This window comes from Pelophylax lessonae, assembly GCF_965119305.1.
Source record: "Pelophylax lessonae genome assembly, chromosome: 4".
In the NCBI taxonomy this organism is placed as follows: Eukaryota; Metazoa; Chordata; class Amphibia; order Anura; family Ranidae; genus Pelophylax; species Pelophylax lessonae.
In genome coordinates, this window is record NC_138771.1 from 270,891,179 (window position 1) to 270,918,619 (window position 27,441).

Genomic DNA, 27,441 nt, shown 5'->3' on the forward strand with positions numbered 1-27,441 from the left:
TGTTGTGTATATGTTGTGTTTCCCCTGTGCTGTGTGTATATGTTGTGTTTCCCCTGTGTTGTGTATATGTTGTGTGTCCCCCGTGCTGTGTGTATATGTTGTTTGTCCTCCGTGTTGTGTATATGTTGTGTTTCCCCTGTGTTGTGTATATGATGTGTGTCCCTGTGCTGTGTGTATATGTTGTTTGTCCTCCATGTTGTGTATATGTTGTGTTTCCCCTGTGTTGGGTATATGTTGTGTTTCCCCTGTGCTGTGTGTATATGTTGTGTTTCCCCTGTGCTGTGTGTATATGTTGTGTTTCCCCTGTGTTGTGTGTATATGTTGTGTTTCCCCTGTGTTGTGTATATGTTGTGTTTCCCCTGTGCTGTGTGTATATGTTGTGTTTCCCCTGTGTTGTGTATAAGTTGTGTGTCCCCCGTGCTGTGTGTATATGTTGTGTTTCCCCTGTGTTGTGTATATGATGTGTGTCCCTGTGCTGTGTGTATATGTTGTTTGTCCTCCATGTTGTGTATATGTTGTGTTTCCCCTGTGTTGGGTATATGTTGTGTTTCCCCTGTGCTGTGTGTATATGTTGTGTTTCCCCTGTGTTGTGTATATGTTGTGTGTCCCCCGTGCTGTGTGTATATGTTGTTTGTCCTCCGTGTTGTGTATATGTTGTGTTTCCCCTGTGTTGTGTATATGATGTGTGTCCCTGTGCTGTGTGTATATGTTGTTTGTCCTCCATGTTGTGTATATGTTGTGTTTCCCCTGTGTTGGGTATATGTTGTGTTTCCCCTGTGCTGTGTGTATATGTTGTGTTTCCCCTGTGCTGTGTGTATATGTTGTGTTTCCCCTGTGTTGTGTGTATATGTTGTGTTTCCCCTGTGTTGTGTATATGTTGTGTTTCCCCTGTGCTGTGTGTATATGTTGTGTTTCCCCTGTGTTGTGTATAAGTTGTGTGTCCCCCGTGCTGTGTGTATATGTTGTGTTTCCCCTGTGTTGTGTATATGATGTGTGTCCCTGTGCTGTGTGTATATGTTGTTTGTCCTCCATGTTGTGTATATGTTGTGTTTCCCCTGTGTTGGGTATATGTTGTGTTTCCCCTGTGCTGTGTGTATATGTTGTGTTTCCCCTGTGTTGTGTATAAGTTGTGTGTCCCCCGTGCTGTGTGTCCCGACTCGTCAGCCGTGTGTCCTTCCCTCTCGTCAGGCAGCCTCCTCCTCTTTTTTCCACCCACGGGTAAAGGTGTTTTTTCTAGCCATCCCACTGTAATCCGTGGGCCGTCCTTCTATCACATGCCCTACTCACACAAACACAAGCCCTCCCTTACCCCCCAAATCACACACACGTGTGGGCATCCCGCAATACTTATACGTGCCCAGTAAGTGGAAGTCGCAGCCCTATGTAGGAAAGTTGTGTCACCAGTTCCCTCCTGTGACCTGAACTGTCCCAATCAGATCCCATAGCAGTGTCACTGAGTGTTGTGTGTCTAGTGAAAGCCCCCCGTGCTCAGTCCATAGACACAAATCCCCCCGCTCTCCTCCTCTCTGGCAGCAGCAGGACGTCCGGTGCGGCGGCGGCGGCGGCGGCGGCTCCTCGCGTGGATCCCTCAAGGTGCAGCATAGAGCAGATCGCTGGGCTGTGAGGAGCAGTCACCATGAGCTCAAGGGAAAGTACCCGCCAATCCACTTCCGTGGAGCAGCCTGCATCCCCCTCAGAGTCACCGAAGAGGGCACGAGGGAGACCCCGGAAACCGCAAAAAGTCAGTACCCACATCTTCCTGCACTCTGCATGACACACAATGGAGCCCACACTGCCTCCTGCACTCCCATTCACCCCTCTGTGTGGGCTGCACTCCCATTCACCCATGTGTATGTGTGTGTCCTTATGGGGGGGGTCAGTGCATGCTCTAGTCCTATTCACCTCTGTTTGTGTCCTCATAGAAGTCCTAGCATGCCTGTAGTAACATTCACCCATGTGTATGTGTGTGTTCTTCTTAAGGGAATCCTTACAAGCCTGTAGTCCCATTCACCCATGTGTGTGTTCTTCTTATGGAAGTCTTTGCATGCCTGTAGTAACATTCACCCATGTGTATGTGTGTGTTCTTCTTAAGGGAATCCTTACAAGCCTGTAGTCCCATTCACCCATGTGTGTGTTCTTCTTATGGAAGTCTTTGCATGCATGTAGTAACATTCACCCATGTGTATGTGTGTGTTCTTCTTAAGGGAATCCTTACAAGCCTGTAGTCCCATTCACCCATGTGTGTGTTCTTCTTATGGGAGTCTTTGCATGCCTGTAGTAACATTCACCCATGTGTATGTGTGTGTTCTTATGGTAGTCATTGCATGCCTGTAGTAACATTCACCCATGTGTATGTGTGTGTTCTTATGGGAGTCATTGCATGCCTGTAGTAACATTCACCCATGTGTATGTGTGTGTTCTTCTTATGGGAGTCCTTGCATGCCTGTAGTAACATTCACCCATGTGTGTGTTCTTATGGGAGTCATTGCATGCCTGAAGTCCCATTCACCCATGTGTATGTGTGTGTTCTTCTTATGGGAGTCCTTGCATGCCTGTAGTAACATTCACCCATGTGTATGTGTCACCCATGTGTATATGTGTGTTCTTATGGGAGTCCTTGCAAGCCTGCAGTAACATTCACCTGTGTGTGTTCTTCTTATGGGAATCCTTGCATGCCTGTAGTAACATTCACCCATGTGTGTGTTGTTCCTTTGGGAATCCTTGCAAGCCTGTAATAACATTTACCCATGTGTATGTTACTATAGGAATCCTTGCATGCCTGTAATAAGATTCACTTGTGTGTGTTCTTATGGGAATCCTTGCATGCCTGTAGTAACATTCACCCATGTGTATGTTCTTATGGGAGTCCTTGCATGCCTGTAGTAACATTCACCCATGTGTATGTTCTTATGGGAGTCCTTGCATGCCTATAGTAACATTCACCCATGTGTGTGTTCGTATGGGAATCCTTGCATGCCTGTAGTAACATTCACCCATGTGTGTGTTCGTATGGGAATCCTTGCATGCCTGTAGTAACATTCACCCATGTGTGTGTTCGTATGGGAATCCTTGCATGCCTGTAGTAACATTCACCCATGTGTGTGTTCGTATGGGAATCCTTGCATGCCTGTAGTAACATTCACCCATTTGTGTGTTCTTATGGGGATCCTTGCATGCCTGTAGTAACATTCACCCATGTGTGTGTTCTTATGGGAATCCTTGCATGCCTGTAGTAACATTCACCCATGTGTGTGTTCTTATGGGGATCCTTGCATGCCTGTAGTAACATTCACCCATGTGTGTGTTCTTATGGAATCCTTGCATGCCTTAAGTAACATTCACCCATGTGTGTGTTCTTATGGGAGTCCTTGCATGCCTGTAGTAACATTCACCAATGTGTATGTTTGTGTTCTTAAGGGAATCCTTGCATGGCTGTAGTCCCATTCACCCATGTGTGTCCTCCTTATGGGAGTCCTTGTATGCCCGCAGTACCATGTGTGTGTCCTCATGGGGGTGAGTGCATGCTGCAGTCCCATTCACCTGTGTGTGTCCTTCCTATGGGGGTCAGTGCATGCCTGCAGTCACCCTTGTGTATGTATGGGTCCTCCTGGTATTCCCCGCATGCTCCCAGTCCCATTCTGAGTTCATGTGTGTGTTCACCTTACTGGGAGTCGGTGCATGCAGGGGTTCTCCCATTTGGGGGCAGCCAGACCTCACTTGTCCTTTAGCTAAGCGGCAGGAGATCGCACACACAGAGAGAGAGAGGGGCTTTACCTTCCCATGCTTGCCGCCCCTGCACAAAGCTTCCCTTGCAGACAATGGGAATTCCCCTTTGTGGCATGCATGTTTGCGCTTTGATCCGATTGCCTGTGTAGGTTGGATGGCAAAGCCTTCCTTGCCGTGTCGATCTGCAACAATAAATGTTTCATGCAGTTCTATGCTGAGCTGAGTGTGCTGCCTGCGACTGCTTTCATTCATGGCTTCATTTCAGCTCCTGTGTGCCTAGCTATGGGCTATGTGTGGTTTTGCTTGGAGGGAAAATACATTTACACACAGTTCTCAACAATCCAAGCTATCCCTGGTGCTGTAATTCAGCACAGAATTTTCACATCAGTGCTAGGACTTTTAAATAAAGTGTTGTGGACATTTAATGGTAACGCAGTGCTTTTATCCTGATTATCATACTATGTGCTAACCAAGTCACATGATGCAGTATCAGCAAAGTATGTTTTTTGTTTTGTTTTTTATGGGTTTGTTTTTTTTCTTTATTTTTTTACAAAAACATGCTGACTTGTCCTGAGTAGAAGGTCTTGTTTACAAAAGATCGGTGTTGTTGCAGTGTTTTCCCATGTCATAAAATAGTTCACAACATTCTCCTAGACCGGTGTCATTCAACTGTGCCCAGAATTTGTCACAGTTTGTTTTTGGTCTTTTTGTTTTTCTATCGAAGTATCAAACCTTGTTTTGGAGAGACCACATGCGTGTGTTTGGAAAAGTTCCCCTTTGGATTGCACTGAAAAAAAAAAAAATGCACTTTCGACATTGTAAGGATTGCTATGTTAGGTCACATGCTTTTTTGTTTTTTTTCTATTTCAGGATATAAATTGTAATGAGCTGTATGTCATTGGTTAGGAAAAGTTACAGCCCAGAGAGCACAACTTACATTTTTATTACCTATCTCGGTGTGTAAATGTTTTCCTTTCCTTCAAATCATTGGATTTTGTGCATTAGTTACATATGTTTCCCTGTAAGGGTTTTTTAAATACTACAGTATATCATGGCAAAAGAAGGTTTAGCTGCCTTTGAGATTTCGCAGTGTAGAAGATTTTCTCATGTTTAAATTCTTTCTGGTATATCAAGTTTGTTTCTGTATTTAGGAGCCAGCAACTGGAGAGCCTTCTCCTAAAAGACCCAGAGGAAGACCTAAGGGGAGCAAAAACAAAGGTCCTTCAAAATCTGCACAAAAGGTGAGCTTAGCAGCACATGCTCTCGAAATGTGTGGCCAAAGTGTGTGATTTGTATGGAGCTCTATTTCTCTCATTTAAAGCCCATGCACATTTACTGACATGGTAAAATGTTAAAAAATGTTAAAAAGAATTTCCAAAAAAATAAAATAAAATAAATAAAAAAAGACTGTTATAAAGAATTTACAAAACAAAAAAAAAAATCAAAAACTGTTCCAAAAAAATAAATTAAATAAAAAAAAAAAAGACTGTTCTAAATAATTTACAAAACAAAAAAAATCAAAAACTGTTCCAAAAAAATAAATAAAAAAAAGACATAAATAATTTACAAAACAAAAAAAAAAATCAAAAACTTATATAAAATTTACAAAAAATAAATGTATCAAAATAAATTTATCAAAAATAAATAAAATCAGAGACTGTTGTAGTAAAACACAAAACTTTACTCTTTACATCCCCCTCCCCTCCACTTGACTAGTGATCCACTTCTGCAGCATTGTTTTGCTGTCACCACTTGTTCTTAATTCATGCTCGAATTAGCATATAGTAATCAAAAAGTCAAATTTCTGTATAAAAAAAAAAAAAAAAAAAAAAAAACCTGTTATATAAGAAGATCACCTAACATGGCCAATTATTTATCCATTTACAACAGTAAAGCAAAGGTTTTTTTTTTATAGCATCTCTCAACAAGTAACATTTCACTTAGTTGTCATTCTGTGAAGTAAGAACAGTTGTTCTTATCTTCATTTAACAGTACTGTATAATTGGAACATTTGAGATGTTCCAGGTGGCTAACTCTGTTTTGATATTTTTCTACATTCTTATGGTTTGAGGTCTAATTTAATTGTTGGAGTTGCCAGAAGCACACAACAATGCTTTGTTTTCTTTTGGGAAGTAACAGCAATTACACTGTATGTAATAAAGGATACATGTGCATTATCCTTTTACATGACTCATAATTAGCCAAATCTTACATCCTTCCCTGGTACCTCTCAAACATCTTTATTCAGTTCCAGCTCCATTATTTTCATAAAAATGGTAGATTATAATATTTGAATACTTGGCATTCTGGAAGCCAGTGGAGTTTTTATACAAATGTGTGTAAACACACACACTATATAGACCATACTCTGCCGGGAAAATACAGTGTTTACACATCACACAATTTAAAGTAAACTGAAAGCAATCAGCTGTTTCAAACATCACATTATTGACATAGAAGCAATGACCTGATTGCTTCTTTTATCAATTTTAGTCATTAAAAAAATAGGTTCTGACTTGATCAGAGAATCAAAATGACAGTTTCCTTGAACAACAAATACATGGCCAGCATCTGCAAGTTATTAGATATTTGAAAGGTAAAATATACTGTAAAGTCTGTTTGTTACACAGAAAGTATGGACATATTTTGACTTGTATGAATTATTGTTTTATTTAAGGCTTGCATGTTTGTTGTGTTTCTTTTTCTGTTGTCTGCACATGTATGCTAATTGTTTGTCATGATATACAGCCTATGTAACTATCAGTTAAAAAAGTTCTTGGGTGCATTAGTCTTCCATTGCATAATGGTCTTCTTACATACCCCTCCTAGAGAAGGCGGACTTAAGCATTTTTAAGAAGCTGAGCAAGGTAGAGCAGTGGGAGGAATGGTGTGCAGCTTGTGTCCATAAATGAACTCTGTGGAATTTACTACTATGTCCACAACATGGAAGCTGAGCAACTTTACAACCCACTAAGCAGGCATGAGAAGCTTTTCATGATTAATTGATTGGGTGTTCTCTTGCGAACCATTTACACATCACAATTAAAAATGTATGTGACCTGTCAGGAAAACTAAAAATACCAATTTAAAGGAAAAACAAAAAAAAAATAAAAATAAACATACCTTTTGATCTGAAATGAACCTTAACATTTTTTTCTGAAATGTATGCCCCTTTTAAATATGGAATATCACCAGAAACTGTGTGTGTGTGTGTATATATATATATATATTGCATAATGGGCTTAGAGAGGTGGGGCTGGAAATGTGGAGACTGTAGGGGGTTGTCAATAAGAGGCAGAGAGAGGGAGAGCAATACCCTGATCTTCCTAGTAAAAGCTGCACAAGGAGATATACCAAAACTAGCCTTGGTCATTGGAGGACAGGCAGGCTGTGCTGTCAGACAGAAAACAAATAACACTGGAATAGATGTGCTACCATGCCTAGCGTGATCAGTATGAAATAGGAAAGCAGAGGGACCGGCAAGATCACTAGGTACAAGGTACAACAGACACATATCAGGAATAAGAAATGTTGGGGTATCATACATTTTAAAGTGGAACTTCAGTATTTTGAGCACCACAAACTGAATACACAACTGAATTCATTTTTAATATTCAAAGACAACTCATCTATATTTCCATGCTTTTTGTTGAGAAATCTCTTTGATGAAAAAGCTGTGATGCAAGGAATAATGTAATGTAAGAAAAGCAGCTAGCACGCAGTATAGGATATGCTATACTAGTGCTCAACAAATCTCCGGTGGCCATTTTGACTAGAAATTGCACCCTGGCGCCTGAGTTTGTCAATGACAGATGCCTCTTCTACAGGAGGGGCTGCGGGGTCTTGGCCGGGAACGCGATTAGCAGCGGGGATGGAGCAGGAAGAGGGCAGGGCAGCCACTGCTGACACGGCAGGAGGGAGCAGCCAGCAGAGTGAAGTTCAGTGAAAGCCTGTCATCCCTACTGCTGCTGCCGCCCTCCCCCAGGGTATTGCGGGAGGCAGTGGCTTGGTTCAGGAAGGCGGCGGCCTGGCTCAGGAATATGGGGTATCTGGAGTTGGTATTTTCCTGGCACCAGAGCACTCTGCTCCTTTTGGCTGGAGGAAAGGCTGAGCCTGCGAAAAGAGGTGCTGACCTGGGAGCAGTTCCTAGACCCGGTAGAAGTTTGAGAAGGTAATCCACTTCCTGCCAGCATGTCCAGCCTGGGCACACAAAGCACACACCAAATTATTATTTTTTTTATCCGTTGGATGCAGAATTTATAAATCTGTTTTAGATTTACAAAAAGTAAGATAGACAAGTTGTTTTAGATAAACAAGAGTAGAAACGCCACATGTACTCCACCAAACACTCTTTGGCTTACCAGAGATTGTGTGACTCCCAACAGAGAAGTTAAACAGTGCTTGTTGCCACTATAGCAGTCAATCCCCATAAAGCTTGGCACATTGCATAGTGATTCCTTCCTCCATCTCAATCACCATATGATATGTAAGAGAACCAAAACCACTTCCAGTAGTGTAAATCTGGAAGGTAGTTTTTATTAAAAATCGGTAAGAAACACTTACATGAACACTAGAGTAAAAGCTGCATCAAAACTACAACATCCAGAATCTTTAGTGATGCCCATACGTGTTGGTGTCATGACTTCAGGCTCCACCTAATGCGTTTCGTCAGAAATTACATCAGGAGCAGGGATGACCCCTGTCTATTTACACCTGACTGCTGTTTCCCGCTAAATGGAAGTGGAACGAATTGGATGTAGGTGAGTGTAAATAGACACGTCCTTTTGCAGAGGAGAATGAGGGGGTCCAACTGAAAGACAGAACCCATCATTCCACTCATGTGAAAGGGACCTTACTTTTTAAAAATCACACATTTACTTCCTTGAATTCTGTGAGTAGGCAATGCTGTGTCACAGAATTCACAGAGCCTGCCTTCTGAATTACAGAGGTGCTGAGGGAAGGATTTGTAGGGGATGGAGTCAGTACAGGAATCACTGCTTGCAGGCTGCAAGGTACCATGGGATATGTATTCCCTAGAAATTAAAAATAAACAGCAGAGGAGAAGTTGCAAGCATGGAGGGAATCTAGGAAGTTGTGTAAAGAGATGGCCAGCAGATAGGCAGAACTCACAACATGAAAGGAGTTTGTCCAAGTAAGCTTTTATTCAATTGTCAAATATGGATACAATTTCTAATGCTATTAAAATGCTCGTGTTATGAAATTAAAGTCTATGCTATGACTATAGCTCTTGTTTAAGTGTTTTTTTTTGTAAAGCTTTATTCACTGCACTTCTAAGGGTATTTTTTTGGTTAGAATAAACAGACCTATTGCTTTTAAGCTGTAGCAAGTTATTTTTATAGCATTGTTATCTCTTGGTGCTGTGCAAAGTGCTAGATAGAAGTCAGCACAATGTGATTTATTCTAAAGATTTCATTATTCATAACAAAAAATATATTGCTTTAGAATATTTCTTAAATCTCTGCTGTATAGGATGTTGGACTTGAATATTACCAATTCTTGATCTGTTTATTAAAACTTTAAGCCCCTGTTCACACCAGTGCGACTTGTCATGCGATTTGACCTGTGAATTTCCAAAATTCTGAAGTGTAGAAAAGGTCATTAAAAATATTTTTTTCTAAACAACTCACAGTAAAAAGCCACTGTTCACACCAGAGCAGCTATGAAATTGCGCTATTTCAAAGCCGCACATCAGAACAATTTGAACTGCCAATTTCATTGCGGCTTGCAACTTCATTTAACAGAACCGATCATATAACCGCGACTCCTGTTGCAGCGATTATGAAAAAGGTTCCTGCACAACTTTTCACCGATTTCAATGCGACTTGCATAGACTTCTGTTAAATGAAGTTGCAAGCCGCAATGAAATTGGCAGTTCAAATTGTTCTGATGTGCGGCTTTGAAATAGTGCAATTTTATAGCTGCACCGGTGTGAACAGGGGCTTACTGTGAGTTGTTTAGAAAAAAATGATTTTAATGACCTTTTCTACACTTCAGAATTTTGGAAATTCACAGGTTTTGACCTTTTTTTAGAGTGTTGTTACGGTACTCTAAGGACTAACCAACAATTAGTAGGTGGGCATTGTTTGCTGGTTGAATGATATTTGTTGAAATAATCATGATTGCCTAATTTAAGCAAATTTAATTTGCTATCCAGATGCCTAAGGGTCCATGTACACGGGACGCTGGAAATGGCCGTTTAGGAGCAGTTGGGCGTTTTTTTTAGAAGCCCTTGAACCCATCTACATTTTATCTTATCTGTCCATGTACACCAGGTTGTTTACAGTCATTTGCAGGCAGTTGCGTTCAGGGACTTTTTTTTAGAACGCAATTATTTGCGTTCGAACGTGTGTTTCCCGGCGTTTCAAACGCGTCCGAACGCAACTGAACGCGATGACCCGCGTTTAGCGTTCGCGTTTTTCCATTTTAAAGGGGAATCATTTTTTTGACCTCTAGGAACGCTTCTAAAGGCAAACGCCGCTAAACGCCTGCTAAATGCGGGTACAAACGCGACCGAACGGACGTTTCAAACGTCCTAAAAATTCCAGCATTCAAAGGGACTTTTAACAACGTCCCGTGTACATGGAGCCTTAGAATCAAGACAGCTTTCATAGTGTTTTTCACAGTATTTAGTGTTTGGCCCATTCAAAAGTCAGATATTACAGTAGATCTCAGTAAAAAAAAAAAAAAGTCAAAATCAACAGCTTATAGACATAAATGCAGAATGCATGGCTAGAAATATAACAACATTCCTTGGGATAAATTTATATATATATATATATATATATATTTATATATATATATTATTTTTTTCCCCTGCCTACCCATTTGTATCCAAATATAAAAGTTTGAAATACACTCTAGAGGTGAGGGAAAACAAATCAGATTTGTTTTAATGTAACCAGGGCAGCAAATAAACCTGTGCTTCTAGTTTTTTTTAGAATAGGCTGTGAAGTATGCTTGTAATTCAATGTCATGTAAACTTTGGTTTATTACATCAATTATCTTTTATATTTGCATAGTACATTATAACTGGAGAAAGTATGAATTGGAAGTATATTTGAACCTTCTTTGCCTGTAATCATGTACTTCCAGTTTAGTGGGAATATGGATTATGATTGCAGTCAGTGATGACTGGAATGTTTCAGTGGAAACAGAGCAAGAAAACTTTTAGTTAAGTGGTTCCACTTCCAACATTTACCATTGGGTAAAATCACTGTGTTCTGTTCCTTAAACCTCAGTGGCAAGATATAGGCACTTGACTAATTCAGGGATTCCTGATCTTAATTGCAGATAGCCAGTCAACCATAAAAGCACAAGCATTTTTTTTAATTAAGAATTTGCATCCTACACGTGGCTATAAGCATTTTTATTAAAAAAAAAAAAAAAAAAAAGCCTACTGTGAGCATAAAAAAACACAACAAATGTGGGCGTGGGGGCCAAATTAACCTGTGGGTGTTTTGTTTTCTTGAATGCTAGCATTAGCTGTACTTGGCTCTACAATTGGAATTGAATAGATGCAAGCATGTGTGCTTTGGTATATAAGATACACAAGCATTGTTTCAGCAAACAAACATAAACAAAGCTGAGAATGATATAAAGGCCTGGGTGCCCTCAAAAGATAGTAAGCTAGGTACTTCTCAGGTCTATTCAAGAGGTGCTGCATCCAATTAAATTGTCAGCCATGAGATCATAATTAAACTGTCCACCATCTGTTTTGTTTGTGAAATCACTGGTGAAGTATAGTAAATGTGTTTGGAGCAAAATTTCAAATATTTTTATCTATATGTTTAATCTTTGTCATCGAATGTTACACTTCCCCTCACATTTATTTTGGCCTGTAACTTTTATGAGCATGCCTACTAGCCAGGTAAACTATAGAAGAGCCAGAAGGAGGTAGGTGAGCTTCAGCACTAGGAGGATGTGCCGGAGCTTTGTCTGCTGGTACAAACCAATCAGTAAACCTTACTGCAAATCTTGTGCAGAAACTCTAGATGTCTACACTCTCTGCCTACTGCAGTTTTGCGTTTTTGTTCTTCAGATAACCTCCTAAGTGAAATCGCTGCTCATTACTGGTGGCTTACCCTTTAGTTGATGTCATCTCAGTTGTGATTCAGGCACAATGCTAACTGCCCTGTATGAGAGCTATGAGTAACCTGCAAACATTTTATATGAAATGCCATTACGAGTATTTGGTATGATAAATGAATACAAATGTGACTGCAGAAAGAAATACTTGGGTAGACAGATTTTGTGTACTTTGAAAATTAATGTACTGCTTTATTAAGAAGGGTGTTCTTCTTTTTTTTTTTTTTTCTTTTAACAGTTATCCATAGTCACTAAAAAGAATACATTGTGTACTGATCTAACTTAAACTAAGTTAACTCTGATTGGTTATTCAAATTGGAAGAGAAGAATACACTCTTCTTTAAATATGTGTAATAGTATCACATTAAAATAAGTCTACCTCAATTGGGCTATATACAGGCATACCCCATTTTACGTACACTCACTATACATACACTCGCGAGTAAGGACACAGCTTGGTCAGCTTGACAAGGCACTAATCTCGGTTTTTTTAACATTGGCATCTATGGAAAATCTTCGTCAGCTTGGTAATGCACTGCTCCCCGTCTAACATTGGCGTTTATGGGAAATCTTGGTCAGCTTGACATGATACTGCTCCCAAACCATAAGTAACAGTGACACCAAACTTAGGGAGCATTAAGAGGGGACCCAGAACTACAACATATCCTATTTTGTGGCTGGCCAGCTTGCCTAGGTAACCTACCATGTCATAGTCCTGGGTCCCTTAATGTGCTCCCCAAGTTTGGTGTCTTTGTCACTTATTTTTTGAGAGCAGTGCCATGTCAAGCTGACCGAGATTTCCGTAGAGATAGTGTATTTACATACATTGAGAAGTGGAAAAAAAGTATTGCTTCACTTTAAGTACATTTTCGTTTTACATACATGCTCTGGTCCCATTGTGTACTTAAAAGTGGGGTATGCCTGTATATATATGTGTGTGTTAATAGACCATCAATGGCGATGCTTACTTTGCTCCTAAAGGGTTTTGTTATACAAGCAATTTCCCTCCCCCTTCTTTTTTTTATACAGACCATACCAGGCTCTGCATAATCATATAAAATAAGTGATGGAAAGTTTACATATAAATAGCAGCTACATGAAAAGCAATTAAAATACATGTTTGAGAAGCCACAAATGTAAACCGTTTTTGAATCCCTGGTTAGGTGGTGCTAGTTTCAGGGCAGTAACATTACTTGCATTGAAGCTGAATCTATTAAATATTGCTACTTTAAAACTGTGTAAAGTTTTGAGATTGACCGGTTCCTTTAGGTCAGTGTAATTTAAGATGCAAGATAAGAAAGGAGTTCAATAGGTTTCGTGATTCATAAAAAGGTGTGCAACTATACAAATAATTGTATTTAACGTGTTATGAAAAAAAGTGCACTATTGGCCTTTACTTTTTTCTCAATATCAGCAATTTGGGATTGGCTTTACTAACCTTGAAAATTGTCAAGACTGTAAAAAATGCATATGTATGTGTATTGGTCAGTTCCTTCTTCCTCAGTGGTCTTATCCATGCCCACTGTTCATATCCATAATGTAACTTGCTTTGCCCCTAGCAATGCCCAGATTTCATTTTGTGTGCATTGTCATAACTCAGCACTGGCATCAGTACTATAGGGTTAGATTTTAATATGTGGGGAAAAGATGGCCTGTAAGACAGTTTAGGTATTCTTTCAGTAAAATGGGCTGAAGAATGTATGACTAGTCCTGGTAATCCTCTAATATTTACATTAGACATATATACAAAGTAAAATGGTAACATGGCATGGTCACTTAAAAGGAAAATCTGCATTTTGAAAAGAACAGGATGGAGACAAGATTTCTAAAACGTGTTCATACCATCATTTCCTGTTCAGATTTGCTGTAAGAACAATAAATGTAAATAATGGTAGGGGGTTATGGAGATGTGGACCCAGTATATTGCTATAGTATTCAGCAAAAGTCAGCCAGAAGGTATTGTGCTTTTGAGGACAACAATGCAGATTTTAAGTGGACCCAAACCCACAATATAGTGTCAATTCTACCCCAATTGGTTCAGGATATCCCTCTTACCTGGTATCAAAATTAGACCTAATGGGTGGCTGGTATATGAGGGGAGCCCCCACCTTTAAGCAATTAAGGTGGTTCTAAAGCCTTAAGGTTTTTTACCATAATACATTCTATACATTAAAGTAAAAAAGCCTGAGCCAGAGGACCCCCCCCCCCAACTTCCCCTTATACTTACCTGAGCCTGTTCTCGATCTAGCATTGTGCACGAGAGCAGCGGCTCGCAACCACCTCAATGGGCAGGTTGATAGCAGGGGGAGCCATTGGCTCCCTCTGTTGTCAATCAAATGATCTGATGGAGGCAAGGCTGAGCTGCTCTGTACGAGTCTGTAGATGCAGATCTGGTGGCTCAGGAGCGAGGCTGCACGTGGCCCCCATAGAAAACTGCTTTTTATGATGGGCACTCGCCAAAGAGGCTGAGTCTAGAGCATCTGTGGGGGACTACAGAAGAAGAGGATCAAGGCTTCTCTGTGCAATATGGTTGACATGTTTATTATTTTGATTAAAAAAAGTTAAAGCATTACTATCACTTTAAGTATTTCAGGTGTATAAGTTAAAATTTTATGTGGGGGGGGGGGGGGGGGGTTGGTAAACCTTTCCTGAAGAAAACATGGATTCCACTGCCAAACTCATGCTGATGCTTGTTGAGTGGCTACTACACAGACCTATTGGCTTTAATGTTTGGGTCTGTGACCCTGTACAGTATATGTGTTCCAGGTCTGTGAATGAAAGGGTTTGACTAAAGAGTCAGCCTGCCAGGCCAGTGATTAGAAGTACCAGCTTCTGTGTTTCTCAGAAAAAGGTTTCTTCTAAAAATGCTAGCTCTGAGTGCACTAACCATTTTAAATAATGACATTTGCATAACATTGCTTCACTGGACACAATTCAATGTTAACAGTACTTTTATGTAGGTGCAGCTTTTAAAGCTGCAAAATCATTGATCTTGCCCTGGAGTGACCATGACCTTACAACCATACACTATGTAGTGTGCTATTGCAATCTCTAAATTTCAGTTTTTGTAGTTTGGGATAGTTATCCTCTAATACTCCCATTAGCCATCAGTACATTATCCAGCCTTTTGATTTAAAGTTAGAATGTTAAGATGTTAAATCACAATAAATGCAGTTATATTTTTGGTAAATTGTATTTATTATTTATTTATTTATTACAGGTACTTGTATTGTGCCGTCAAGTAATACAGCACTTTACATACATATATATTGTACATTAAAATCAGTCCCTGCCCTCAAGGAGCTTAAAATCTAAGGTCCCTAATTCACATTCATTTATACATACACAAACTAGTGCCAATTTCGACAGGAGTCTACCAGCATGTCTTTGGAGTGTGGGGGGAAACTGGAGTACCCGGAGGAAACCCATGCAGGCACAGGGAGAACATGCAGACTCCTGGCAGTATTCTATTTTTAATTACAATTATTGAAGGTACCCAATTGCTTGATTGTTTAATCCCCTTTATAGCAGCACTCAGACTGGGAGAGAGGGATGGGCAGCACTTAGTAAGGTTTCTTGCAGGCACATGCAATGATAAAGAATTGAACACAGGACAAAGCAGAGAGGTGATCGATCAGTCTGTGGGCATGGTGACCAAGCTGTACTGCTTAACTGCAGTAGACAAATACAAAAATCAGGTCACCAGGCTAGCTGGGTTGTCTAGAAGGACTGTCTAAATCTCAGGTCTGAATGGGCAGAGTTATATGTTTTGTCAGATGATAAAGCTTGTAAACACAAGTTTCTTGCCAATTTGCATGCACATCTCTAACAGAGTGGTTCTCTTCACATAAGAGATCAAAACCTTAAAGAAAAAAACCAAAGGTGAGCTGCAATGGCTGTATATGTATGTACTGCTTAGCACAAAGGTAGAAAAACATCATTTTCCAACTGAGCAAGGGCAACCCATCTTTGCCTCACTGTACTGAGCACTGGTGAAATTGGCAGGCATTCGTATATGAGAAAAGTACATTTTTTTTAGTGCCTTTAAATTAAAACGTTTAACACTGTGTTTGCTGTATTCATAGTTTATGTTGCATAACAGGTAAACCTTGTATTATTGCACCAGGATTGCTACTTGATGAACACTAGATGCCTGATATATACATTATTTAAAGTGCTCTTATGTGATCAGAGGCTTATTTTCAAACCTGCTTTAAAGCGTCTGTTACCCCAACACTTCATGTTCCTGATATGTGCCTGCTCTACCATGTACTTGGATGAAAAAGTATCCCGTTCTCTTTGTATTGCTTCCTTTGTGTGAAATCCCTGGTCTTCCCGCTAGTCCCTCTGCTTTCCTATTAAAAACTGATTAAACTAAGCAGGAGAACACAGCATAGTCAGTTCGCTAGCTATGCTGGAAACTTGTGTACTATCCTCCAATGATTAGACTTGTCCTGACACGCTCCTCCTGCACAGCTATTCACTGATAAGCTCAATGTTATGCTGTTTCTCCCCCCCTCCCCCAGCAGCTTAGAACAGAGGGAATGCGATAATTTTTTTTTTTTAAATGAAAAAGGGTATGTAAAATGTGTGGTGTGTTTTTTTTTTCTTTTTTCTATATATATATTAGCTATACAAATATGTTTTGCCTTTAATTTCAATTTTAAACTGAATAGGTTGTTTTACAAGGTGATTGTTTACAATCACTTCAATCAACCTTGTGTTTGAATGGCAAAGCAGATTAATTACAATAGGATACATCTTTTTCAATTAACCAATTCTCCATAAACTACACATAGCAATTTGTTTCTTTTTTTACTAATTATGTGTAGGCAGTGAGGTTTATTTACTAAAGCTGCAGAGTGCAAAATCTGGTGCAGCTCTGCATAGAAACCAATAATCTTCTAACATCAGCTTGTTCAAGTAAGCTTTGACAAAAAACCTGGAAGCTGATAGGTTTCTGTGCAGAGCTGCACCAGATTTTACACTCAGTTTTGATAAATCTCCCCTCTGTGTGTGTCTTACATCCCACCCTTCATCATGATTTAGCCACCTACCTCACATCAGTCACCACGACAATGAAAGACCAGTCCATCCTGCTTTCACTCTTCTGATTACTTCAAGCAGATTCTAACTGTGTGTGCCGAAATTAAAGTAAACTTGGGCAAACTGGGTCTATGATAAGAAATGCTTAAGTAAAGGATCGAGTTGGTGAAAAAAAAAACATTCCAAAATGATTAGTAGATTTGTGGATAGGCAACTGAGTAAAAGCTGCAAAAGTCAAGCTTTGTTCCAGCTACTCTCTGCTTTTAGAGCATGTGTATTATTTAAAACAGATCTGAACTGGATAAAATGAAGATTTGCTAGGTTGTAGGTGACCTCTAGAAATCTTAATTGTGCTTAGGCTGTGCCCTGAAAGATTAAATTTTTTTCTTTTCTTGAACTCCTCCTGAAAAATAATGTTGCACTTCCTGGTAAGTGGATGTGCCTAGGCACTCCTATGCCTTCTTCCTCCATAGCTGTGAAATTGAAGGCATAGCTACCTTTTACTGTTAGGATTGTGATTAAATGATTTCACTGTGCTAATCTTTGCTCTTCTTGCTGGAGGTACTACAAAAATGGCTGTTTTCACACAGACACCCTGCAGAACAAGACATGGTAAGTCAGTATAAGAGAGATCATATACAGGGACACTTCCGGCAATACTGGTGTCACATACCTGATCCGAGGCCAAGGTGCTGAGAAGGCTCCCCTCTCAGCTAAGTGCGGCACACCCCTGAAGGTGTGACAGGAGGTGTAGTGCCCAAAGAAGCACAGGTTGCCAACAGGGTTCCATAAAGCCAGGCCGGTGATCACCTGGTGGATGCTGGAGAGAATCGGATATACAGCAAGGCAGATGTCTCTGGGGGAGCTCCAGGTGAACTTGGCAAACTTGTGCAAGCAGGAAACAGGAGTGAAAGCCAGGCTAAAGGGTCAAACGCAGATAATCCATCTGGGGCCTCAGGCAGGTAGCAGAAAAAGGAACTTGGCCGAGGTCACCACAGGAAGGCAGGTAGGTAGTAATGACAGAGTCCTTAAAACAAGCCGGGGTCATACACTGAAGGCCAGGCAGGTAATAGTAGCAAAGTCTGTAAGCCAGGCCGGGGTCATACACTGAAGATCAAACAGGAGCAAGGTTGGTAGAGCATGCCAGAGGGTCAAAGCCGGGAGAAGGAAATCAGACAGGTCAAGAGCAAGCCGGGTCACAACAGGAAATCCAAGGTAAGTATGCAGAGGCTCAGGACACAGGAAGGCTGAGGACAATCCAGCAGTTTGATGGAATCAGCATAGGTCTTATATAGGCCAGCAAAAAGCCTCCTCTGTCTCGTTATGCCTGCGCCATTGTGCGCATGCGTTTACTGATTTGCGCCATTCTTCAGCCGATGCGCATGCGTGCAGGAGTGCGCCGAAATACCAGTTCCTCCACTGCCATTTCCTTCACAACTGGTGATTAGTCCTTTGCTTTTTGTCTGCATTTTTGTTGACAGATTTTACAGTTTAGTCTTTTTTAATATGACTGGTACTTTTTTAAAAAGATTGGGCAAAACTAGAGCTTTACAGCAAACTATTGGTCTGTGAATTTGTTGTGTTTTTAGGTGCTTCCTAAAACAAAAAATTAAACTTTAAAGAAAATCTGTGCTGGGAGAAATATGTTGGCTGCCATTGCTGGCCTCCTATGAATATTAGTTGCTCCGCTGTCTCTGTCCTTTGTTTTTTCAGAGTAACTGACCTAGAACAATTTTATAGATTAGAAAGTCAAAGTAAAGTCTAAACTTCTGATCTGCATATTAGTTTACGGTCTGTGTCTCTCTAATTTTTGAAGCCAATGGATTAACATGGCAGCCAGTCAATACGTATTTAGAGAAAGAGGTCACCAATGGCAGCATTCATATTTCAGTACAGGCTTCCTTTAACCACTTAAGCCCCGGAAGATTTGACTGCTCAAAGACCAGGCCCAATTTTGCGATTCGGCACTGCGTGAATTTAACAGACAATTGCGTACCCAAACAAAATTGACGCCCTTTTTTTCCAACAAATAAAGCTTTCTTTTGGTGGTATTTGATCACCTTTGCGATTTTTTTTTTTTTTTTTTTTTTTTTTTTTTTTTTTTGCGCTATAAACAAAAAAAGAGCGACAATTTAAAAAAAAATATTTTTCACATTTTTTTTTATATGAAATTCTCAAAAAAAAATATGTAAAAATCAAAATTTTTGTTTTTTGCTACATATGTTTGGTAAAAAAAATCTCAATAAGCGTATTTTGATTGGTTTACACAAAAGTTATTGCGTTTGCTAACTACGGGAAAGTTTTATGTAATTTTTATTGTTTTTTTTTTTTTTTTACTAGTAATGGCTGCGATCTGCGATTTTTTTTTTTTTTTTTTTTTTTTTTTTTTTTTTTTTTTGCGGGACTGCCACATTGCAGCGGACAGATCGTACCCCTAACTGACATTTTTGACACTTTTGCGACATTACTACAGTAATCAGTGCTATAAATATGCACTGTTACTGTCAAAATGACACTAGCAGGGAAGGGGTTAACTTTATTGGTGATCAAGGGGTTAAGTGTGTCCCTAGGGGCGTGATTCTAACTGTGGCCCCCCCACAGCTTGTGATGTAACCACAGAGACATGATCCTACATAGCAGGATCGTATAGTCTCTGCACTTACATTAGTGAGAAGCCGTCGGTCACTCGCGCGGGGATGCCTGTGAACGAGCGGGGGCGGGAGCGCGCCTCCGGCGGCGCGCGCTCGCCCCCTACAGGCGGCTGAGTGAGTGATGTACCCCTACGTCACTTTGCCCAGCAGCGGCTGCCTGCCGCGGTATATCTGCGGTGGGCGGTTGTTATGTGGGTAAAGTGAACGTGAACCTAAAATGTTATTGGAGACATTTAGAACTGTTAATTGTGCCTAAGCAATACTCTGAATTCTGCCTAAACTTTCTCCTGGAAAATAGCAGTGCACTTCTTTGTACCTACAAACTCATAGCTGTGTATCTGCAGTGTGCGATCTAAGGCACCACTGCCTCTGACTGCTATTCTCTTTTTCACAACTGTGCAGCTCACATTCTCATTTTTGTAGGAGGCTCTGACATGAAAAATCAAAGCTCTGCTTCTACAAGGCATGGTAAGTCAGTAATGGGGAAAGAGCAGCTCCAGGGAACCCACATACAATGCTGGTGACTAGTCCTTTGCCCTCTCCCTGCCTTTATTTGGGAACAACTTTCAGAGTTCAGTTCCTCTTTTAATTGGCTTCTACCTAAATTGTCTGCATGATTGACAGGACATTGAATTGCAAGCTGTCTTCAGGGTAGGGACTTATGACGAATGGTTTAATGCTGCCTGCAGCTTCTGTCTGTGCTTTGTGATGTCAAATAACCCCTGTCAACTCTGTAAATATTCGATCCTACTGCAGCAGATTGTTTTTGCCATTCATGTTCTTAACCCAGTGAGATTCAGAAAAACACATATGCCTTAAAAGTGGAATTCCATGCAAAACCTACTATCCCTAAAAATGCTCCCTTCCACATCAATAACACCTATTCTGAATAACCTGTGTAAGAAAGCTCATTTACAGGCCATTGGAGCCTATTGGGGATTTCAGTGCTAATAGGCATTACCAGCTATTATCAAGCGCTCTCTCCTCTCCCCTGTAGCTAACACTGACTGACAGAGGGGGGGGGGGGGGGTTCACGTGCCTGTACTGGCCTGAAAATATGTAAGTATGTACATCTTTCTTACACAGGTTAGTCAGAGTAAGACCGCCAGTCGCGTGTATGAAAATGTTGGCTTTAGCTATTGAGCTCTGTAAATAGGATTTTTACAACATATGGTAAGGATCAACAGAAAAACATGTTGAAAGGAGGCTGAAGCTCAAACTGCAGGCTGACAGTAAAAAAAAGTGTGTATATGTGTGATATATGTATGTATGTGTATGTGTGTGTACGTATGTATGTATATGTGTAATTATATATATATATATATATATATATATATATATATATATATATATATATATATATATATATACACACACAATTCCAAGGTGGGACACCTCTGCTGTGTGAAACTTCTTTTAGCAAAAGATTGCATTTGTTGTGGCACTCCTTCCTTACCACAAAGTATCCATCAAATAAAAGGGTATGCAATCTTATTGTTGATCCAAATTTCCTTTACTTCTGTTCTTCATGCATAAAATAAACATACATTTACTAGCGACCTCACAGTTTCAGACATACATATATCCTTCAAACTGCATGTATAGCATTAATCCTCTTAACTAATAGATTAATGCTATTCATGCAGCTTGATGAAGGACATATGCATGTCCGAAATTGTGCAGGCGCTTGTAAATGTATGTTTACTTATTATATGCATGAAGATCAGAAGTAAAGGAAATTTGGATCAGCAATAAGATTGCGTCTCCTATTATTTCATGAGATGGGTGGATGGATAGATTGGATGTGCCTAAATTTAAAAAAGATTGTATTTTCTTGATAAAAAAGCAAAAAAAAAAAAAACAAAAAAAACAACCATTTCCTTTCACACTGAAGCAGAATTTGTTTTTTTTTTAAATTTTCTACTTTCAAATTTGTCGAGGACACAAGATTAGATCTAAGTAAGTAGATCTGTACTTTGTAGGGAAAATATATTAAACTATAATTCCCTCTGGGTAGGAGACATTATAAGGTGCCAGATTGTAACGTTTTTTGTTTTTTTTTCCAAGTTCAGTCTTTTGAAAGGGCTGCAGAAGTCCTTGATATAGCCTGACTTACTGTAAGAGGGAAGAGGAAATCTGGCTGCCCCCCATCCTAGATTTAAAGTGGATCTACCGATTAGTGGAAGACCACATGTAGACGGAATAAACATGGTGCCTATCATTTAATTATGAAATAGTTGAAGTTTGTATTGTGTTTGATTTGTTTTAAGTTTGAATAAACATTTAGGTAGGTTTGTGAAGTCACTGTCATGTTTACATTTGGATGTGCACTAGGTGTATCCATAGGCATAACACTCTGCAAATGGGATGCTGATTATGGCATGTAACTTGTCAGTGGGTAAATATAGAATTTCATACAATACATTTTCTACTTTTTTGAAGTCACAAACATTTTTCAAATCACCATGTACAGCCCCCAGTTCCAAAAAAAGTTGGGATGCTGTGTAAAATTCACAAAATGCAATCTCATAAACCTATATTTATTTATAGAAAAAAGAAAACCTATATATTTAAACCGAAAAAATGTGCCATTTAAAAAAAAAAAAAAAATATATATATATATATTTGAAATTGATGCCAGCAATATGTCTCACAAAATTTGGGAGAGTATAACAAAAAGCTGGCTCAATAGGTGTTACTAAAGCCAGCTATAGACAAGTAGAAAACTAAGCATTCTGTTGATCGAAAATTATTTGTTTCATTTTTCTAAAAGAAAAACAATCCTGTATGTTGGATCAGGCACTTTAGATTGAAGTATGAAAATTGCGTGTCACAGCTAATCCGAAAAATGAACGACCTGATGATTGAATTTACATCCAATTTTCGACTCCTTTATGGCTTAAACAGTTTAACAATGAAGAGCTGGAAGAACACTTGGCAACTAATTAGGTTAAATGGCAGAAGGTCAGTAACATAACTTGTTATAAAAAGGGCATCTTAAATAAAGATGGTAAGAAGTTCCCCAATTGCTGAAAAGCTGCATCTAAAATATAATCTTTAAATATATGATCATCTACAGTGCATAATATCAAAAGCTTCTGAGAGTCTGAAGAAATCTCTGCGCAAGGGACAAGGCCTGAACACAATAATGGGTGCCTTTGATCTTCAGGATTTCAGAAAACACTGTATTAAAAACAGGCATAATTCTGTGATGAACATCACCACATGGGCTCAGGAATACTTCCAGAAATCACTGTCTGTGAACAAAGTTCATTGTGCCATCCAAAAATGCAAGGTATAGTTCTATCGAGCAAAGAATAAGCCATACCTGAACATGATCCAAAAACACTGAAGTCTTCTCATTTAAAATGGTCTGCTGCAAAGTGGAAAACTGTTCTGTGGTCAGACAAATTGAAGTTTGACATTCTTTTGACAACCATGGGCGCGCATTCTTCTGGACTAAAGGGGAGAGGGAAGTTCCAGCTTGCTATCAGCGCTCCGTTCAAAAGCCTGCTTCTCTGATAGTATGGTAATGCATTAGTGCATGTAGAATGGGCAACTTGTACATCTGGAAAGGCAGCATCGGTGCTGAAAGATACAGTGCCTTGAAGTATTCATACCCCTTGAAATTTTCCACATTTTGTCAGGTTACAACTAAAAACGTAATTTGTTAAAAATTTATTTTATTGGGATTTTATGTGATAGATCAACACAAAGTGGCACATAATTGTAAAGTGGAAGGAAAATTACACAAATGGTTTTCAAAATGTTTTACAAATGTCTGAAAAATGTGGCATGCATTTGTATTCAGCCACCCCGGGTCAATACCTTGTAGAACCACCTTTCACTGCAATTACAGCTGCAAGTCTTTTTGGGTATGTCTCTACCACCTTTGCACTGCACATCACCCTGAACACACCATCCCCACGGTGAAACATGGTGGTGGCATCATGTTGTGGGGATGCTTTTATTCAGCAGGGATGGGGAAGCTGGTCAGAATTAATGGGAAGATGGATGGAGCCAAATAATCTTGGAAGAAAACCTGTTAGTCTGCAAAAGACTTGAGATTGGGGCGGAGGTTCACCTTCCAGCAAGACAACGACCCTAAACATACAGCCAGAGCTACAATGGAAGTGTTTAGATCAAAGCATATTCATGTGTTAGAATGGCCCAGTCAAAGTCTAGACCTACAGTAAATCCAATTGGAATCTGTGGCAAGACTTGAAAATTACTGTTCAGACGCTCTCTATCCAATCTCAAAGAGCTTGAGCTATTTTGCAAAGAAGAATGGGCAAAAATGTCACTCTCTAGACTTGCAGCTGTAATTGCAGCAAAGGTGGTTCTTCAAAGTATTGACTCAGGAGGGCTGAATACAATTGCACGCCACACTTTTCAGATACAGTGCCTTGCGAAAGTATTCGGCCCCCTTGAACTTTGCGACCTTTTGCCATATTTCAGGCTTCAAACCTAAAGATATAAAACTGTAATTTTTTATGAAGAATCAATAACACGTGGGACACAATCATGAAGTGGAACGAAATTTATTGGATATTTCAAACTTTTGTTAACAAATAAAAAACTGAAAAATTGGGCGTGCAAAATTATTCAGCCCCTTTACTTTCAGTGCAGCAAACTCTCTCCAGAAGTTCAGTGAGGATCTCTGAATGATCCAATGTTGACCTAAATGACTAATGATGATAAATAGAATCCACCTGTGTGTAATCAAGTCTCCGTATAAATGCACCTGCACTGTGATAGTCTCAGAGGTCCGTTTAAAGCGCAAAGAGCATCATGAAGAACAAGGAACACACCAGGCAGGTCCGAGATACTGTTGTGGAGAAGTTTAAAGCCGGATTTGGATACAAAAAGATTTCCCAAGCTTTAAACATCCCAAGGAGCACTGTGCAAGCGATAATATTGAAATGGAAGGAGTATCAGGCCACTGCAAATCTACGAATACCTGGCCGTCCGTCTAAACTTTCAGCTTATACAAGGAGAAGACTGATCAGAGATTCAGCCAAGAGGCCCATGATCACTCTGGATGAACTGCAGAGATCTACAGCTGAGGTGGGAGACTCTGTCCATAGGACAACAATCAGTCGTATACTGCACAAATCTGGCCATAATGGAAGAGTGGCAAAAAGAAAGCCATTGCTTAAAAATATCCATAAAAAGTGTTGTTTAACGTTTTCCACAAGCCACCTGGGAGACGCACCAAACATGTGGAAGAAGGTGCTCTGGTCAGATGAAACCAAAATCAAACTTTTTGGCAACAATGCAAAACGTTACGTTTGGCGTAAAAGCAACACAGCTCATCACCCTGAACACACCATCCCCACTGTGAAACATGGTGGTGGCAGCATCATGGTTTGGGCCTGCTTTTCTTCAGCAGGGACAGGGAAGATGGTTAAAATTGATGGGAAGATGGATGGAGCCAAATACAGGACCATTCTGGAAGAAAACCTGATGAAGTCTGCAAAAGACCTGAGACTGGGGCGGAGATTTGTCTTCCAACAAGACAATGATCCAAAACATAAAGAAAAATCTACAATGGAATGGTTCACAAATAAACATATCCAGGTGTTAGAATGACCAAGTCAAAGTCCAGACCTGAATCCAATCAAGAATCTGTGGAAAGAACTGAAAACTGCTGTTCACAAATGCTCTCCATCCAACCTCACTGAGCTTGAGCTGTTTTGCAAGGAGGAATGGGCAAAAATTTCAGTCTCTCGATGTGCAAAACTGATAGAGACATACCCCAAGCGACTTACAGCTGTAATCGCAGCAAAAGGTGGCGCTACAAAGTATTAACTTAAGGGGGCTGAATAATTTTGCACGCCCAATTTTTCAGTTTTTTATTTGTTAACAAAGTTTGAAATATCCAATAAATTTCGTTCCACTTCATGAATGTGTCCCACTTGTTGTTGATTCTTCACAAAAAATTACAGTTTTATATCTTTGTTTGAAGCCTGAAATGTGGCAAATGGTCAAAGTTCAAGGGGGCCGAATACTTTCGCAAAGCACTGTATTTATTTGTGGTGTGAACTGACCCTAAATGGTTTTTAAACTGCACATCTGTGTTTAAAATAGTTTCAAACCAACAATATTATATCCTAACCGAACGACTGGAACAAAGACCAGAGTTAGCTTTTCATTTAAACATATACATTGTAATCCTGTTAGTGGTTATAAACCCTTACATATACCCAGTGATGGTACTATCCTCAGATACACAGGGATGAAAGAAATCCTCCTACATAATTTGAACCGGCTTATCTGCAGTCTTCTCTTCTCTACATCCATTCAAAGTGCTGAGTTTATAGGCTTGTCTGAGTCCAGAATAAAAATGGTGCGGAGAGCTCTGAGAGCTGATTGGAGTGAAGAGACACACCCCCTCCACATAGCACACAGGAACAGAGCTGAGGATGTCAGTGAGCTAAAGGTACCTTACCTGTCAGGACAAATTGTCAGAAAATATTCATGCTGATAGCAGAGGAACAAAGCAGCACACATAAATGACACTTTGTGCTTTTAATTGAGACAAGTACACACTATAGAAGGATATGCTTTGTTGTTCATATTTTATGTGTGAGGTTTACAAAAAGGCCAACAGCATTCTTGTTTATTATTTGCCAGATGCTCAGTGTATCAAATGTGGGAACAACAACATTTTCTACTGAAGGTATACTGGACAGCCAATTAAAAATCTAGTGAATATTTAAAATGAACAGACACACCAAAGAGCAGTTTTGCTAAAAAACTTAAGACAAAACTTTACTGGACATCAAAATATATAAAGCTTCTTGCACATAAACGTTACCATATACATTACACAAAATACCACGACTTAAACATACACTCCTATTCCCAATATCCCAAAATATCAAACTCTGGTAGTTAAATGTCAACAGCTTACACTGCATAGCTGGAGGAACAGGACAATAAGAAATTCTGGCTGCATGCTTGGTCTTTCCACGGCTCCAAAAAAAAAGACTATTCCTTATACTATGGACTGTTTTTATAGTCCCGAATATCAAAGACCACCCACAGGATGTAATCAATCCTCTTGACCACTCACCGGTCATTTTGTGGGTGAGGTCAGTAACACATGGTTGCACTTCCCCCCACAACCACATGGCCAATTGGATATGCGGCAGCCATCTTTAAATACACAACGTCAAAAGCTCACTAAACCACCTGTTGGTGAGAGATATTACACATGTATGGAAACATTTGTCATGAATCAGTTAAAAATATCCACAACTGATACAATCCACCTGTCGATCCCATAGCCAATAATTACAATTCATACTATTCTACTTCTCTTAGGGCCCTAGCTTCCCTCAGTGCTTTTATATATGTATATATATATATATATATATATATATATATATATATATATATATATATATATATCACGCACATCACACCATTCATAGTTACAAAAATATGCCTACAACATGCACAAGCTAACTATTTTCAAATAAGCATGCACAATATGTGTGCAATACATATCCTAAACAGTTACTCAACTTCTTATTGTGGCGATGGACTGCTTTCTCCAAAATCCTCAAATCAAGTCTAAAGCAGACTTGTTATTCCTTTTGTGTTCCAAGAACAACTCTCCTTTGTCCGAACACATGCTTGTTTCAAAAATCCTAAACAACCACCTCCCCACACTTCTTGTTCCTCTGTTTAGCTCCTAACCCAATCGGACTGGTTTATTTGCAGATCAATGGTGGGGAGAACCTAGCTTCTTAACACAGAATTTAACTAACAAAAACATTTGCTATAAAATCAAATATCTATAGCAGCACATTCCACCTCTTGATTTTAAAGAATTCTCAATAGCTCTTAAAGCCTTTCTCCCTTTCGAATCCCGTATGTTCTGGACAATTAAAGTCCCTGGAAG

General features: G+C 39.7%; 1 protein-coding gene across 1 annotated transcript in view; it reads left to right on the plus strand.

Moving 5' to 3' along the window:
- Positions 1-1,273: 1,273 nt before the first annotated feature.
- Positions 1,274-27,441, plus strand: part of HMGA2 (high mobility group AT-hook 2) — a 175,605-nt gene continuing 149,437 nt past the window's right edge. The window contains exons 1-2 of the mRNA XM_082255551.1: positions 1,274-1,741; positions 4,878-4,967. Coding sequence (XP_082111677.1) covers positions 1,637-1,741; positions 4,878-4,967 — 195 coding nt within the window. The 5' untranslated portion in view covers positions 1,274-1,636. The remainder of the gene's footprint in view (positions 1,742-4,877; positions 4,968-27,441) is intronic.